The 17,028-nt window shown below is 40.4% G+C and overlaps 1 protein-coding gene across 1 annotated transcript in view; it reads left to right on the top strand.

Moving 5' to 3' along the window:
• The window catches only part of csmd2 (CUB and Sushi multiple domains 2), a 265,124-nt gene that overhangs the window by 205,761 nt on the left and 42,335 nt on the right, over window positions 1–17,028 (top strand). The window contains exons 40-47 of the mRNA XM_085147768.1: window positions 172–241; window positions 2,099–2,215; window positions 3,205–3,414; window positions 4,908–5,096; window positions 12,808–12,985; window positions 14,240–14,385; window positions 14,479–14,559; window positions 16,670–16,783. Coding sequence (XP_085003894.1) covers window positions 172–241; window positions 2,099–2,215; window positions 3,205–3,414; window positions 4,908–5,096; window positions 12,808–12,985; window positions 14,240–14,385; window positions 14,479–14,559; window positions 16,670–16,783 — 1,105 coding nt within the window. The remainder of the gene's footprint in view (window positions 1–171; window positions 242–2,098; window positions 2,216–3,204; window positions 3,415–4,907; window positions 5,097–12,807; window positions 12,986–14,239; window positions 14,386–14,478; window positions 14,560–16,669; window positions 16,784–17,028) is intronic.

The raw sequence follows: 17,028 nt of genomic DNA, 5'->3' as shown, positions 1-17,028 counted from the left end.
GATGGATTTAGTCTTTTAGGCGCCACATGAAGTCATGTAGAGAAAAGCAGCAGGATCAAATAATTGGAGCAACAGATGAGTGACAGTGGAGCGAACAAGTTAATTCATTGCCTGCTCTTTTTTCCCCCGTACTTTTGTCTTTGTGCATGTGTGCATGGACGCTTCTCGCAGGGGAACTCGCACATCACTTGTATGCCTGGAACTGTCAGACGATGGAACTACCCACCTCCTCTCTGCATAGGTAAAAACGCCTTTCTTTACTTGCTCCTTGTGTCCTTGCCCCCTCCTGTTTGCGTCCTGTGTCTTTTCTAAATACCAGCTTTTTCCTTTCATTGGGGATCTTCATTGGGTGATTCAAAGTATTTGAAATGAATTACTTTATTATTAAATAGTATAGTGCAGATGACAAAGTTCCTCCCAAGGTTGTTCCCAATCAAAAATCATTAAAACAAGACAGCAAAAGAAAAGGTTATAGTCAATTGTTTGTCTTTTTGCTTGAGGCTGTGCACGCTTTTGCACTTTTAAAGTGAATTTATATTGCTACCTTGAAAGCTGAGCGAACACGCTGAAAGTAACTGCAAAAGCTCCTCTCTTTAAGTGTTTCCTGTCTGTTAGAACACCTTGACAAAGTGGTTCCACTTATTGGAGCAACCTACTATACCCTAATTAGTTCCAACTCACACCATGATTGGTTGAAGTCGGTGGGAGATTCATCGTGTTTACAGGCATCAGCAGTTTCCTGATTACCTCAGGCTTTCACTGCTACAGGATTACATTTAACCCTTCACTTGTTCCTTGCAGAGACACAATGATACATCACCTTGATTTTCTCTATTTGACACATAGCCTGTTTGTCCCATTCATTTCTTAATCTCCCCCCCCCATGTTTGCCTGTTTCCCCCTCCCAACAGTGCCTCTTTCATTCTTTTTCATTGAGTCAGCTAATTCTTTTACCACTAGCTGCAGTATACTTTCATCTCGGCGACATGATCTCTTGCTCTTTTCATCCTCTTTGATCTCATCACCTTTTTCCTCTAATTATTTCCGTGCATTTTTTTAAATCTCTTTTGAGACTTAGTCCTTGATTTCAATCAAAGAAATGCTTTTATTGAATAAGCGGTTTAACATAAAAGGAGGATGATGAAGGACAGCAAAGTATACCATACTCGGCACCGCTAAATCACATATCTTGTGATTAATAAAAGTATAAGGTGGCTGTAGAGTTCATTGGTGGTTGAGATACCCTGTCCAGTTGCTGTCATCTTTAGATGTAAAATGTTTAATACATTTATCAGTATTTTTTAAGTTTATTTTGATATCTTTAACATAAAATACATTGCATTTTATCGTTGCTAATAAGATCTGTAACTATTTTGACTGGAGTGAAAAAATTGTGGCTTTAAATTCATTTTCACCTCTGTTATGCTTCAGTAAAAGGATGGTCATCCTTTTTTTTAAATTTTGACAATTTTATTTATGATTTTCCAATGTGACAAAAGTGCAGAAAAATATAACTTAAATTGCGATTACAAATACTGCCCTTGTAAAACTGGTTGCGCCACGCAGTGGCAAACCAGTTGGATGCAGGAGAATGTGTAAGCTATGGGCACAAAAAAAAAAGTTCTACCATGTGAACAAGGCAAAAAAACCCAACCAAACAAATAAACAAACAAAAAAAAAAAAAACAAAACCCACCAAAAAACAAAACAAAAATAGAATAAAATAAATACATAAATAAAAGGGGGAGGCTGCATTGTGCGCAGTTCTTTTTGGCTTGCTACAGATAGTGGGTGGCTTTAAAGAAAGAAAGAGAAATAAACCCAAACACAGATAAAAGCAGTATTACATCATACTTCAGCAAATGACAACTTCTCCACATATTCAACAAAGGATGACCAGGTTTTGTAGTATTTACTTTGGGACCCTCTCAAACTGTATCTCAAGTGCTCTATCTGCAAGCACCTCATCACCTCTCTCACCCACATCCTTTTTTATGAATCTGATGACTGAGCAGATCATTGTTTTGTAAAATAGTTGTAATGTGGCTGAATCACTTTTTTGCGGATGCTAATGAAATGCTTTGTCTGGACTCTGCCAGCTCAGTGTGGTGGAATTCGGGAAGAGATGGAGGGCATGATTCTCAGTCCCGGTTTCCCTGGCAACTACCCTAGCAACAGTGACTGCACCTGGAGAATCTACCTGCCAGTTGGTTACGGTGAGAGACATGAGAGGCTCTTACAGCGTGTCACGCTGGCATTTCTACACTAAAGAACCTTTAATTGTACAACTTGTAAGGCTGGACCGTGGAGTGACAGTGTTTGTACATGTAGATTTATCTTGATAATGACAGTCGTGTCTAGAAGGCTCTCAAGAGGTAGTTTAAAATAAATGCAACTATCTGGAGCCCTAGACGAAAAATAGTGGGATAAACATTTTTGGGGTTAGTTGGCCTTGATTAAATTGTTTTTCAAATATTGCTGAAATGTGTAGCATTACACACATACAATGCTATATTAGTTATGCTAGGTGTGGCTAACACTAATGGAGCTAGCACCATTAGCCCTTCTTTTAAGCGTGCTATCTTCCAGAATGTTACACAGCCTAAATACGACTATTCTTTTCTACATGAAGGTATAATAGAACTACATTGGTTCATACAGCTGCCATGACAACTTCTCAGGAATAATCCGCACTCATATTTCTGGTGCGGATAAGTGAGGGCAGCATTTAGCTACTCGCACAAAATAGGGGTGCTCTCATACTTTTTTTAAGTAAGTATAAGAGCGCCACAATCTACTTTACCACATTTACCTTTTTGATTTCACGGATGAAATGTGCAACAGCAGTCTGGCAGCTGCCACCTGACAGCAGTCACCTTAACAAGCTGCTTCCTATTCACTCAAGTAGGTTTCTGATGTGACTAAGCTACAATACAAATCCTTGAGTACCAGCATGCGTAAATCAGCTCCCCTGTAAATACAAAAATAAAGGACATTCAGTGTCATTTAATTTCTGGTATAATTGTAAACAATTGTTTTCGCCCCGTCCATTCACTCATGTCAATTGAGTGCTACGACTGAATTGCAACCATTTTCTGCACATAATAAGAAGCGGAATGACTCGCCTACTTTAGCTTTGATAGTATTTTTGGGAAGACAATGTAATTTTGTTTTTTAATGGCCATTATCCACTTCTTATAAACAGGAGCCCACATACAGTTCCTCAACTTTTCCACTGAAGCCAACCACGACTTCCTTGAGATACGCAATGGGCCCTTGGAAACAAGTGCTGTCATTGGCAGATTCAGCGGCCAGGATGTTCCCTCTTCCCTTCTCACCACCTCCCACGAGACCACAATTTATTTCCATAGTGACCATTCGCAGAACAAGCCTGGCTTCAGGTTTGAGTACCAGGGTAGGTATCCAAATGTGATGGCCTTTTAAAAGATCGGGAGACTAGAGGTGGGATATAATCTGAACTTTTGGATTATGTCTGAGGAAGCAGACTTATTATATGCTTTTAATACTAAAAATATCAACCAAAACTATTTTACCCATTGCAGAGCTGGGCCAGTGTCAATATTCAGAGCTACTTTGTTCTGCATGCGTTACTCCAGCACCTGTGGCACTTTTAGGCTGCTTCAGTCCATTTTTCCTGTTACTGAAATGTGATTCAGCAGAGGAGTGCCAAATGCACGTATCAGAACTAATGCGGTATAAAGAATATCAGAGCTATTTTGCCTGAATTGAAGCAATTCTAAAATCAGTATAAGAGTGAAAGCCACAGTGATGAATTTCATCTTGCGGAAGGAAACGAATCAATCATTATCTTCAGGAGTGTTTACTTTTATTTCAGCAAGTACACTTAAGTACTATTAGTGTCGCTTCAGTGTGAAATTTATTCATGTAAAGCCATAACATTACTGAATTAGTGCTATAACTGACTCTGAAGAACTAATCAGCGCAGAGAGGCAGTGAATTCCCCGGATAAATAGCTGTATATAAAACTGCTGATCACTTCAAAGATTGCTTTAGCATGTGCCAATAAAAGGCTTCATTGCATATCTGCACGTCTGCAAGGAATAAATTCCCCCGGTCCGCAAATGCAACAGGCACACTAAGTTTGTGTTTTGGGATTCAGCAAACGAGCCAGCAAATCGAAAGGTAGCATTGTGCATTTACATAATTATGTGTACATTAGCATATAAATCAAGCATTATATTTGCAAATACCATCCCTCCCCTCCCCTTTTTTGCAATATTTGCATGAGTTATCTCCTACAAAGAGAAGCTGTGATCCATAGAAATCAATTCCTTTAGTCATATTTATATTCGTGCTTTTCAAGGCTCACTGCTTGCCCTGGTTTTGTATCCAAAAGGAAAAAAAAAATAGGAATAAGAAAAGTAAGAATTATTTACCCACGCTACCTCTGATGACTGCATCATACTCCTCTGGTACAAGTCAAACCTGCCTTAGGCATTTTTTTTCTCTCCTCTGAAAACTCCTGTCTAAGAAGGCGGAGGGGGATGAGGAGGAGTGAGTGGGAGGTTGTGCCTAAGGAACAACAGACACATGATGAAGGGGAATTGAAAGTGGGAAATAAAAATAGAGGATCCTCCGCTATAACAGTGTTGTTGTCTGGAAGCTGAGTATTCACACATTAAGGCAAGTCTTTAGTGGTTTGATAGCTACTGTTAGCTAACTTCAGACAGTAAGAGAAAAACTATTTGAACATCCATGCGGGTAGCGTTCACAACCACAGCAATCATCAGAACAGTGAGCCTTTAGGAAACGTACTTTCCTGATCGACTTTGTTGATGTGAAAATAATATGATTCTCTGTTTAAGTTTCATAGCTGTATGAATGTATCTAGCTTTAATAGCAAATTTCTCTTCTTTTATCCCTTAGCTTATGAGCTACAGGAGTGCCCAGATCCAGAGCCTTTTCGCTACGGGGTGGTGGTGGGTGCTGGCTACAACGTGGGCCAGTCTATTTCCTTCGAGTGTCTGCCCGGGTATCAGCTGACGGGACATTCCATCCTCACTTGTGAGCACGGCACCACCCGCAACTGGGATCACCCTTCCCCTCGCTGTGAAGGTAAGTGATGCGAGCAAACAAGAGGACAGCTGTGCGCAGAACGAAACGAATAAAACCATAACTTGCTGTTAAAACTGTAACGTATTGAACTATTACATCATTAGAGCAAAGTGTGGCCATGGAGATAATGATTATCTATTATGAATAATGTAATTAAACTGAATTATTATCCCCTATTAATGAAGCAAAGCACTCCTCAGCGAAAAATCAATACCGCGCTAAAGAGAAGCGGAGACAAATAAAAGATGAATAAAAGAGAGGCTGGATTGAAAGGAAAAGTAATGGATGCTGTTCTTTCGCCTCGTCCTTGACCCACATTCTTGCGTCGATTATTCAATAAGGCCGGCAAAATTACCGAGAGAGGTGATGGCCGTGACACTGGAACTTTGAATGGGCGAGCGGGGAGATAAATGGGAGTGAAAGGAGGAGCAACCGAGTGAAAAGGCGCCGGGAACAGGAGATAGAGTTTATTCTCGCACTCGTGTTATTTTCTTGTATGTGGGCTTTTTCATGAGTCACGTCCAGTTTGAAGCTGAAAGATTATTTCCAGGGACCTGAAAGAAAATTATACTTGCATGTGTGTGCGATACGCTTATTGTGGTATAATAAAATTCTTATTCTAATTATGTTAATGGGAAGAATTAGTATTGTTATTATTCAAACACTGTTGCATTGTCCTATGATATCAGTACTTAGTATAAATGAACAGTTTATTTTTGTAATACTGATAGATAAAGCATTTAATATGCTTCATTTCATTCTGGCTTAATGCAGTATTTCCGCTAATGAATACTACCCATTAAAATGCATATATGTAGTAATCTGTATGCATCCATGCACTCAGTACTTTGTGTATTCATGTGTACTCAAAGTGGGCATATGCTTGTATGTGAGGATATGTGTTTGAATAAGTCCTGACTGTTGCCGTATTTCACTTTTGCCCTGATGCTGTGGCCTGGTTTGTGGTCTGATGAAGAGGTTAGAGATACCTCTGTTTAATGGCATAAATGCACCTGTGAACTGAACCACACTAATGCCCAAATAACGTTTGGTTTAATGCTAAAACAGCAAGAGTTCAGCTATTAAAGCTGCAGACAGGTCATTCTAAAACACAGGGTTTGATAAGGAATGCTTCCCGTAGTCCCTGTTTGCTTCACATAAAGTGACAATAAAATAATAGAGCAATAAGCTTCTCCGTCTCAGGGTTGTGCGCAAACATGCAGATTGTGGTTTCCCGTGTGTCTTTGACCGTGCGCGTGTTCTGCTCTTGTTGAATTTGTTGAACCAACACACGATTGAAGAGAAGCCCGTGTTTTATAACCACTTCAATAATTGCAGGCTATTTATAGCATACTTGTGTAGCGCATACTTGTCGTGCAGACTCTGGATAACTGTCAGATGAAAACCCATCAGATGCAGAATCAATCCAGGACAAATCACTCAGTCCTGAAACCCCCAGAATACCAGACTCGTCTTCAGGGAGCGCATAGAGCAAATCCAATTCTGATTTATGTCCATAACTCTGTTCTTTCTCCCGTCCATGCTGAAGGTTAGCTCGGTATGCGTGGCAGTAGAGGCATAGCATATTGAAAATTAATAACACGTAAAAAATACTCTTCTCAATGGGTATAAATGTTACTATTTAAATTTGACTTCTTTTTGTTATTTTGCCTGCACTAGCCCACTTTGCATTATTATCATGTCTCAGAACTAGATATTTGTGCTCTTGTTTGATCTCTTTGTTCTTTTTATTTAGATTGTTTTTTTTATTTTACTCAAATACTTGAGAAAAACACCTTTTTCAGTTTCCCCCTTTTGTCTATGACAAGAATTAAGTCTGCAAAATAGAAAAAAGAACTTCTGTTATTAGCATCTCTATTAGTACCACGCTAGATTGTTATTATTACCATAAAGCACTTAGTAATCCTTTATTTCAGTTTCTATAACTGTTCCTTTAATATCCTTGCCATTGCCACCTATACTAAGTTGTACATGAATTAAAAGCTTAGTATGCTTTGTCTCCATAACGACCCATTCTTCATTAATAGCACTGAAATAAGCTCAAACACAAGGCTGCTATTGCTACTAGGCAACAAGTTACTCTAGATTAAATCTATCTTATTCTGGTCTTATTTATATCTGACCAGTAGTTTGACGCTTATTAACCCACACATGTAGATGGATATAGAATGAATATAAATATAAATAAGGCTTTATTATGAACATGTTACAATAGTGCGAAAACGACAGAAAAATATAAACATAACAATAATCCTATTAAACTTATTTAATAGGCAAGGCAAGGCAAGTTTATTTATATAGCACAATTCAACAACAAGGTGATTCAAAGTGCTTTACAGAGACATTAAAAACAAAAACAAATAAAAAGCATGATTTAAAATTGATTAAAAAACAAACAAAAAAACAGTAGATAAAATCAGAACAGTAGATAAAATCAGTAGTTAAAATGTAAGTTTTGAAATTTAAGCTTAAAAGTGTGGATTTGGTGTTTTATTCAAATTCAGCTGAGAATAGGTGAGTCTTCAACCTTGATTTAAATAAACTAAACTGAGTGTTTCAGCTGATCTGAGGCTTTCTGGGAGTTTGTTCCAGATATACGGAGCGTAAAAGCTGAATGCAGCTTCTCCGTGTCTGGTTCTGACTCTGGGAACTGATAAAAAAACGGATCCAGATGACCTGAGGGATCTGGAAGGTTCATACTGGGTCAGGAGGTCACTGATGTATTTTGGTCCTCAACCATTCAGAGCTTTATAGACCAGCATCAGAACTTTAAAGTCTATCCTCTGACGGACAGGCAGCCAGTGTAAAGACATCAGAGCTTTTTTGGTCTTAGTGAGGACTCGAGCAGCAGAGTTCTGAATGAGCTGTAGATGTCTGACTGATTTTTTAGGTAGACCTGTAAAGATGCTGTTACAGTAATCAAGCCTGCTAAAGATGAATGCATGGACTAGTTTTTCCAGGTCCTGTTGAGACATCAGATCTTTTATCCTTGAAATATTCTTGAGGTGATAGTAAGCTGATTTTGTTATTGTCTTAATGTGTTTTTCTAAGTTTAGGTCTGCATCCATCACTACACCCAAATTTCTCGCCTGGTTTGTGGTTTTTAGGTGTATAGATTGAAGTTCTCTGGTGACCTGTAATCATTTTTCTTTGGCACCAAAGACTATTACTTCAGTTTTGTTTTTGTTTAGCTGGAGAAAATTGTGGCACAACCAGTCATTAATTTCCTCAATGCATTTACCAAGAGCCTGGCCTCGGTCTCCTGGTGACATTGTGATATATATTTGTGTGTCATCTGCATAGCTATGATAGTTTATTTTGTTGTTCTTTATAATCTGTGCCAGTGGGAGCATGTAAATGTTAAACAGAAGGGGTCCCAAGATGGAACCTTGGGGAACTCCACATGTGATACTTGTCTGCTCAGATGTGAAGTTACCTATTGATACAAAGTATTTCCAGTTTTCTAAGTATGTTTTGAACCAGTTTAGTACAGTTCCTGAAAGACCTGCCCAGTTCTCCAGTCGTTTGAGTAATAGGTTGTGGTCAACTGTATCAAATGCTGCACTGAGATCCAGTAAAAGTAAAACTGACATTTTTCTACTGTCTGTATTCAGACATATGTCATTAAAGACTTTGGTCAGAGCGGCTTCAGTGCTGTGGTTCTGTCTAAAACCTGACTGTTAGGCATCATAGCAGTTATTCTGTTTTAGGAAGTAATTGAGCTGTTGAGAAACTGCTTCTTCAATGATCTTACTTAGAAATGGGAGATTTGAGATCGGCCTGTAGTTGTTCATGTGTGTCTCGTCAAGATTCTCCTTTTTCAGTATAGGTTTTATTACAGCAGTTTTTAGTGGTTCTGGAAACACACCTGACATTAAAGAGAGGTTGACGATCTGTAACAGGTCTGACTCCAAAGTCTTTGAGACCTTTTTGAAAAAACTTGTTGGCAGGACATCTAAACAGCAAGAGGAGGAGTTCAGTTGACCTAAGATGTCCTCCAGGTCTTTGCTGTTAATAGGGTGAAACTGTTTGATGGTGTTTAAACTGTTTTTTGGTGGACACAGTATATATCCTGAATCTGCTGTTGATGTACCAATTGCTTGTCTAATCTTTTGGATTTTTTCTGTGAAGAATTTGGCAAAGTCGTTGCAGGCCATGGTCGAATGAAGTTCAGCTGCCACTGACACAGGAGGGTTTGTTAGCCTGTCAACTGTAGAAAATAAGACCCGAGCATTATGACTGTTTTTGGTGATGATGTCAGAGAAGTAGGACCCCTTGCACTCCTCAGTTGTAAATTATAATTGTGAAGTTTCACTTTATAGATGTCATAATGAACCTGGAGGTTTGTTTTTCTCCATCTGCGCTCAGCTTTCCTACACTCTCTTTTTTCATTTTTCACCAGTGTGGAGTTTCTCCAGGGAGACTTTTTCCTTCCAGAGATAACCTTCACCTTAATGGGAGCAATAGTATCCATTACATTTAACATTTTAGCATTGAAGCTACTGACGAGCTCATTGACTGAACCTCTGGACAGGTCAGGTGTTAATGGGAAGACCTGGTTAAAGATCTCACTACTGTATTCGGTTATACACCGTTTTGTGATCACTGCTGTTGATATATTTGTGTGGGCTGAAATTTTACTTTCAAAGAAAACACAGTAATGATCAGACAGGCCCACATCAGACACAGTAACCTTTGAAATGCTCAGGCCCTTGGAGATCAGTAGGTCAAGAGTGTGTCCTCTATTATGTGTGGCCTCTGTTACATGCTGAGTCAGCCTAAAGTTGCCCAGAATGTTACTCAGGTCTTTAGTCCCGTTGTCCTGAGGGTTGTCCACATGGATGTTAAAATCCCCAACAATAATTACACAGTCGAAATCAACACAGATCACAGACAGCAGTTCACTGAGATCATTAACAAAGTCTGTGCAGTATTTGGGAGGCCTGTGAACATTAAGAAACACAAGGGGCCTTCAGCTGTAAAGCCACATATTCAAAAGACTGAAAACTTCCAGGAGATAGCTGCTTACATTGAAATGAGTCATTAAATAAGACAGCACCCCCCCACCCCTCATCTCCTGCTCACCCTGGCTCACCCTGATAAAACTGTAGTTAGGAGTGGGAATAAACAGTAGGAAAAAGCACAAACTTCTCACCTCCTACCTTAAATTCTACATTTTGCTACATATATTTGGTTTCATAACCCCAGTAACATGCCAAAACATATGCACATTTAAAGAAATAGATGCACATGCACATATACACACATATACATAAACATGTATACACACACATACACTTAAATGCATGCATAGACATGCACAAATCAAAGCCTCCCTGTGCCTTGGAAAAAACATATTTTGTTGTTTTTTTTAAACTGGCTCATGCAGGGACACTTTATTCTGAGGTTGGTTCCTTTGCACACCTTGTGAATCTATTACTGCTGCAATTAACAGACCTTTTTCTTAAATGAAAATATTAAAAAAAATAACTGGAGGTCTGTTGAGATACACAAGGCCAGGTCGAACCATTGCCTCAATAAGTGACTTTGGGCGTTTTAAAATATGTCTCTCAGCAGACTAAGCGCTATAATAATGCTTAAAACTTCTATATTATTATGACCCAACAGCTTTCTAGCTGGTAAAGGATCCTGTCAATTCTCATCTGTGTCGGTTAACATGTGTGAATGTTTTAATAAATTAATAATGGCCAAGGCCTGGCTTTAGATGGACTAACATTTTTGGAGTTAAAAAGATTTCATTTAGACTCATTTGGACACAATTAATTTGTTTGATTTGGTATTAAGACTGACATGAGGAGTTCCAACATGTGAAGTTTTGGCGCTAATACTTGACAAATGTGCTGCTGTTTTCTGTTTTTTAAGAGATAGTCGACTGAATTTTACTCTTCTGTTCATGCCTGTTCAACTCTACAAGCAAACATATACTCTTCTTCACACAAGTCTTAAGTAGCTTTACAGTCAATGCGTCAACCGGAGGTGCAACTCCATAGAGTGTCTGGGGTTTAATCAATAGGCCTGATCGATAGCTCATTTAACAGGTGATGCAGCAGCAGAAGGGCCTCTCCGCTACAGGAATACAATTGGCAGTTTTATAACGTGAACATGCGGCCCACAACGTATAACCTGAAAGACAAACGCAAGGATAAAACATGCAAGGGTGTGTCCTCAAGCTGAAAACCTCTTCTGGGTTGCTTAAGATTCCTGCACTACAGCGATTACTACGCTCTCTAAATTTCTGTGCCCCACCACAGTGTATATATGAGGTTTCCCTTTGCCCACCAGCAGGATTGTTAGGATTCCCTTGAAGGGATATTTAAAATATATCTATGGATGGCATAATTTGAGGCCAGTTACAGGGATGTGTTTGCAGATAACAGTCATTTAAAATCACTGACTGGTCTGTGACCATAATGAGATCCCCTGCTAGTAACATAATAAGTGCAGCCACAAGTGGTAATGCTCCTAACTAGCATGTTGGAAAAATGGTTCTAATGTCTTGTTTCTCCACAAGGGGGAGCAGCCTTAATGGAAACCGCTAAATTCATGCAATTGAAGTTAGCTCAAGGCTTCCGGAATCATGGAATCATAATATTGAACCATTCTGCGAAAGATTAATACATATACAAACTAGAGGTTGCAGGAAGTGACGTATACAGAATAAGGTGGTTAATGATTAATGTTTGTGCACATGAAAGCTTAAGAAGATATTTAAACAAGAACTGGAAATGTTTCAATAGAAATCTAGGTTTAAATGTGAATTCATTATTACTAGATCAGAAAGTGAATGGTGTTTTAAAAGTGTTTTAGGTGTTTTAGTCTTTAAAAGAAAAAGAGTAAGCAAGATAGAGAGTGTTCAGATTGCGCAGTGCTGCGTGATTGTGTTTTCTGCTTTGGGCTTGGTAGATTTAATACACATCAAAACAACAAAATTACTGGCAGAAATAATATGGTTTTTTCAGGAAGCTGGAGTTGACTAGATATATTTTTTATGTAATGCTGAGCTGTGGTTAGAAATTCCTGGGGACTGTGAAGGACTTGTTCATTTCCAAAGCAAATGAAGACATTTATGTGATGCAATGAATAGTGGTTGAGTGTGATTTACTGTTTGTGATTGTGCAGTTGTTGGTTTTTTTTTGTTGTTGTTGTTTTTTTACTCAAGGGTATCAGGCATGTATCGACATGTGGGGTTCTAGTGTTGCCAGATCAGATCAGTGTACACGCACTTGTAACCTTTTCCTGTCACTCAGAGTTTGCACACTCACACATATCTACCCCTTCTACACTTGCTGTACATATATACACACAAACACACACACACACACACACACACCTCAAAAGCCTCATCCACATGAAACCCTCGCCTCATCTCCATACTCCCTCTCTACTGCCCCAATGGGAAAGGGTTGAGGCCTTATCTTAGCAAAACACTCCATCCAAGTCCCCACTTACTAACAGGCTTTACTGGCTAATCTTTAGCTCAGACAAGCGCCTGGGCACCAGTCGAAAAGTGAAGGAGAGTGGGAAAGAGACACTGAGCAGAGAAGCAGGAGGAGAGAGGGATGAAAAACTCTTTTTTTGCTGATTGTGCCTGAATTATGTATCAACCCTAATGTATCTGTCCTGCCTATATAAAATATACACTTTCCCTGTCTTCACCCCCCTCTCTCAGTGCCTTGTGGTGGGAACATCACATCAGACAATGGGACCATCTTTTCCCCGAGTTACCCTGAGGAGTATCCAAGCTCAGCTGACTGCTCCTGGCTGATTACTGTGGCTCCTGGATTTGGCATCAAACTGAACTTCTCCCTCCTTCAAGTTCATGGGCCACACGACTTCATTACTGTCTGGTAAGAAATGACAGCGTAACAGGCTCCAGATATGCAGAAATAGTTTCAATGAGACAATGCGGACAGTTTGTTATTTTGAAAGTTATTTTGAGGAAAGCAGTATTAAACTTCACCATCGTCTCAGAAATTCTCAAGAACTTGTTATCAGACTTTCTTAAATCTTTGATTATTTGTTGTTTTTGTCTTTTAATACGATGTCTTAAATACACTTTTGCCTTTGTGCTTGACTGAGCATCAGTGGGTAAAGCTTCCTTTCATCACCTCCATAATACATGGTTAAAATTGCCATATGTGGCACCAAAGCCAGGTTTTTGCATACATGATGTTTGCCAGTTCTAGTTGATCCTCCAAAGCTTCCAAAGGTCCCAGCTCTCAGTGAGACAGGAGGTCTGACTGCCAGCCAACCTGGCAACATGACCACATGAAAGAGCCACATGGTTTTCTGGTGACATCTACGTTTAACTGTTTGTGCTACTCATAGAAATTTGTTTAAGGCTTTTTTAGACCATCGATAATTTAAGTCAACATGGCTAAAGCGAGCCAAAATGTCCACTTTGTATCGTATTGTTTCTCATCTATAAATGGTCCCCGCTGTGCTGATCTTTCCCAGCTAGTTCCTACAGAGCCAAGATGGGGGACTATCTTGTTCCCCATTTTCCAGCTACCACTGCTGTGTATCTATCCACTGAACTACTGAGCCAAGGAAATGGGCCCCTTAATGGCGGCTTGGCTAGAGTGCTGTCAGGCAGCAGTCCCTAGCCAGCCGTTTCCAGAGCTGCTTGTAATCTCCCATGCCCAGTCTGACAGCCAAAGACAGATGGTTTTTAAGCTGAATGGTTGTGGCAGGAATCTGGGAGCTGGCTTAATCGGCCATGCCCACACCAGGGGACTGCCAAGGCTGGGCCACAGCTTCCAGAGACACTCCCTTTGGATAGCTGTTAGCAGGAGCACCACAGTCGAGACCTGTCACTCCACGCTTACTGTATCTCTGAATTCTACCTTATTTTAACATAATCATCCAAAACAGGCGAGGGGTAATCTCTTTGGGTTTGTTGAAGTGTGAGCAGCTTGATTATACTCTTCTGAAGCTGCTTGACAATAATCTGGCATGTGGCTTAGTAGTTTGTTTGCATCACAGACCCTTAAGGTTCTTTATGGCTCTTATACAAGTGAGCTCTGGAGCATAGGCTGGTGTTTCCAGCGTATTGTTGTTTTTGCATTTATGGTTGACTTGCAACATTCCTCCATTTTTAGGGATGGTCCACAAGAAACAGCCAGGAAACTAGGTGTGTTTACTGATGGAGAGCCCAACGACCCACCCAGCAGCACATCCAATCAGGTGCTGATACGGTTCCGTAGTAATACAGAGAAGGGTGGACTCTTTCGTATCAGCTATCAAGGTTTGTACATGGTGTGGATCTAGCTTTGTTTCTAGCTCTTGATTTACATATATGCTTTGTTTAACTCCTTTCATGTCTTTGATGCACTCACAGCTTACAGACTACAGTACTGCCTCCCTCCCCCCATCATTCCTAATGCTGAGATTCTGATGGCAAGCAAGGAATTTAAAATTGGTAGGTGGAAATGCTGTCACAATAAGACCCATGCACTTAAACACAACGACACTGACACTTCTGCCTTTTTGTATGTAATGTTGTTCCCATGCAGATTTGCAGAACCGTAGCATTTTGAAGCATTCATGAAGCTTCTAACTTTGGCTGTTTTTATTGCCTAGGTTCACTGAATACACAGTCCATTCAGACACACCTCAAATGCATCACCTAGGGCAGGTGATCTCATTCCCTTTGAAGACAACAGAGATGAATTCCTGTTTCTGTATTTGTGTAGCTACAGTGGGGCAAAAAAGTATTTAGTCAGCCACCGATTGTGCAAGTTCCCCCACTTAAAATGATGACAGAGGTCAGTAATTTGCACCAGAGGTACACTTCAACTGTGAGAGACAGAATGTGAAAAAAAATCCATGAATTCACATGGTAGGATTTGTAAAGAATTTATTCGTAAATCAGGGTGGAAAATAAGTATTTGGTCACCTCAAACAAGGAAAATCCCTGGCTCTCACAGACCTGTAACGTCTTCTGTAAGAAGCTTTTCTGTCCCCCACTCGTTACCTGTATGAATGGCACCTGTTTGACCTCATCATCTGTATAAAAGACACCTGTCCACAGCCTCAACCAGTCAGACTCCAAACTCCGCCATGGCCAAGACCAAAGAGCTTTCAAAGGACACCAGAAAAAGAATTGTAGACCTGCACCAGACTGGGAAGAGTGAATCTACAATAGGCAAGCAGCTTGGTGTGAAAAAATCAACTGTGGGAGCAATCATCAGAAAATGGAAGACATACAAGACCACTGATAATCTCCCTCGATCTGGGGCTCCACGCAAGATCTCATCCCGTGGGGTCAAAATGATCATGAGAACGGTGAGCAAAGATCCCAGAACCACACGGGGGGACCTGGTGAATGACCTGCAGAGAGCTGGGACCAAAGTAACAAAGGTCACCATCAGTAACACACTACAACGGCAGGGAATCAAATCCCGCAGTGCCAGACGTGTTCCGCTGCTGAAGCCAGTGCATGTCCAGGCCCGTCTGAAGTTTGCCAGAGAGCACATGGATGATACAGCAGAGGATTGGGAGAATGTCATGTGGTCAGATGAAACCAAAGTAGAACTTTTTGGTATAAACTCAACTCGTCGTGTTTGGAGGAAGAAGAATACGGAGTTGCATCCCAAGAACACCATACCTACTGTGAAGCATGGGGGTGGAAACATCATGCTATGGGGCTGTTTTTCTGCCAAGGGGACAGGACGACTGATCCGTGTTAAGGACAGAATGAATGGGGCCAAGTATCGTGAGATTTTGAGCCAAAACCTCCTTCCATCAGTGAGAACTTTGAAGATGAAACGAGGCTGGGTCTTCCAACATGACAATGATCCAAAACACACCGCCCGGGCAACAAAGGAGTGGCTCCGTAAGAAGCATTTGAAAGTCCTGGAGTGGCCTAGCCAGTCTCCAGACCTCAACCCCATAGAAAATCTGTGGCGGGAGTTGAAAGTTGAAAAACATCACTGCTCTTGAGAAGATCTGCATGGAGGAATGGGCCAAAATACCAGCTACTGTGTGTGCAAACCTGGTAAAGACCTATAGTAAACGTTTGACCTCTGTTATTGCCAACAAAGGTTATGTTTGCACAAAGTATTGAGTTGTATTTTTGTTATTGACCAAATACTTATTTTCCACCCTGATTTACGAATAAATTCTTTACAAATCCTACCATGTGAATTCATGGATTTTTTTTTCACATTCTGTCTCTCACAGTTGAAGTGTACCTCTGGTGCAAATTACTGACCTCTGTCATCATTTTAAGTGGGGGAACTTGCACAATCGGTGGCTGACTAAATACTTTTTTGCCCCACTGTATTTGACCTTTATTATTCAGAGGCATAAAAGTAGCAACACTGACATAGTGTCTGTAGGATCCCATGGGGATTTTTGTGTCCACAGATTCATCCCAGTTTTCACTGAAACACATGACTGATGATAACTTCTGTATTGTTATAGAATCCTTTATAAGGAGCACTTTTTACATGTATCATAACAGTTAATGCTACTGCTTCTGACCTTGACCTTGACTGTAGCTCTCCTTTGTCCGTCACTGTTTTCAGGTGATATAGTGCGCTACCGATGTCTCCCGGGATACCAATTAAGTGGAAACAGCATCTTGACCTGTCGGCTAGGTACACATTTGGAATTTGAGGGCCCTCCACCCTCATGTGATGGTAAGTGTTTGTTTACAACTTGAAAACATCCTGGAGTACCATTGATATATCCCTGGATATCCTAGCTTTGAGCACACTTGTACACATCAAATGGTTGGGAGGTGATTTTTGTGACGTATACAACGCTGAGTTGGACATAGTACGGTGATGGGTTGTGAAGAATCTTGCAGAAGCTTAAGCACCTTAACTAGTGTGCCCTACATCAAATTTGCCAATGTTCATAAGGTTGAGTCATCAGGGGCCAC

This window comes from Neolamprologus multifasciatus, chromosome 22 (assembly GCF_963576455.1).
Source record: "Neolamprologus multifasciatus chromosome 22, fNeoMul1.2, whole genome shotgun sequence".
Taxonomy (NCBI): Eukaryota; Metazoa; Chordata; class Actinopteri; order Cichliformes; family Cichlidae; genus Neolamprologus; species Neolamprologus multifasciatus.
Note: the sequence above shows the minus strand (reverse complement) of the source record. Positions and strands in the feature narration are given on the sequence as shown.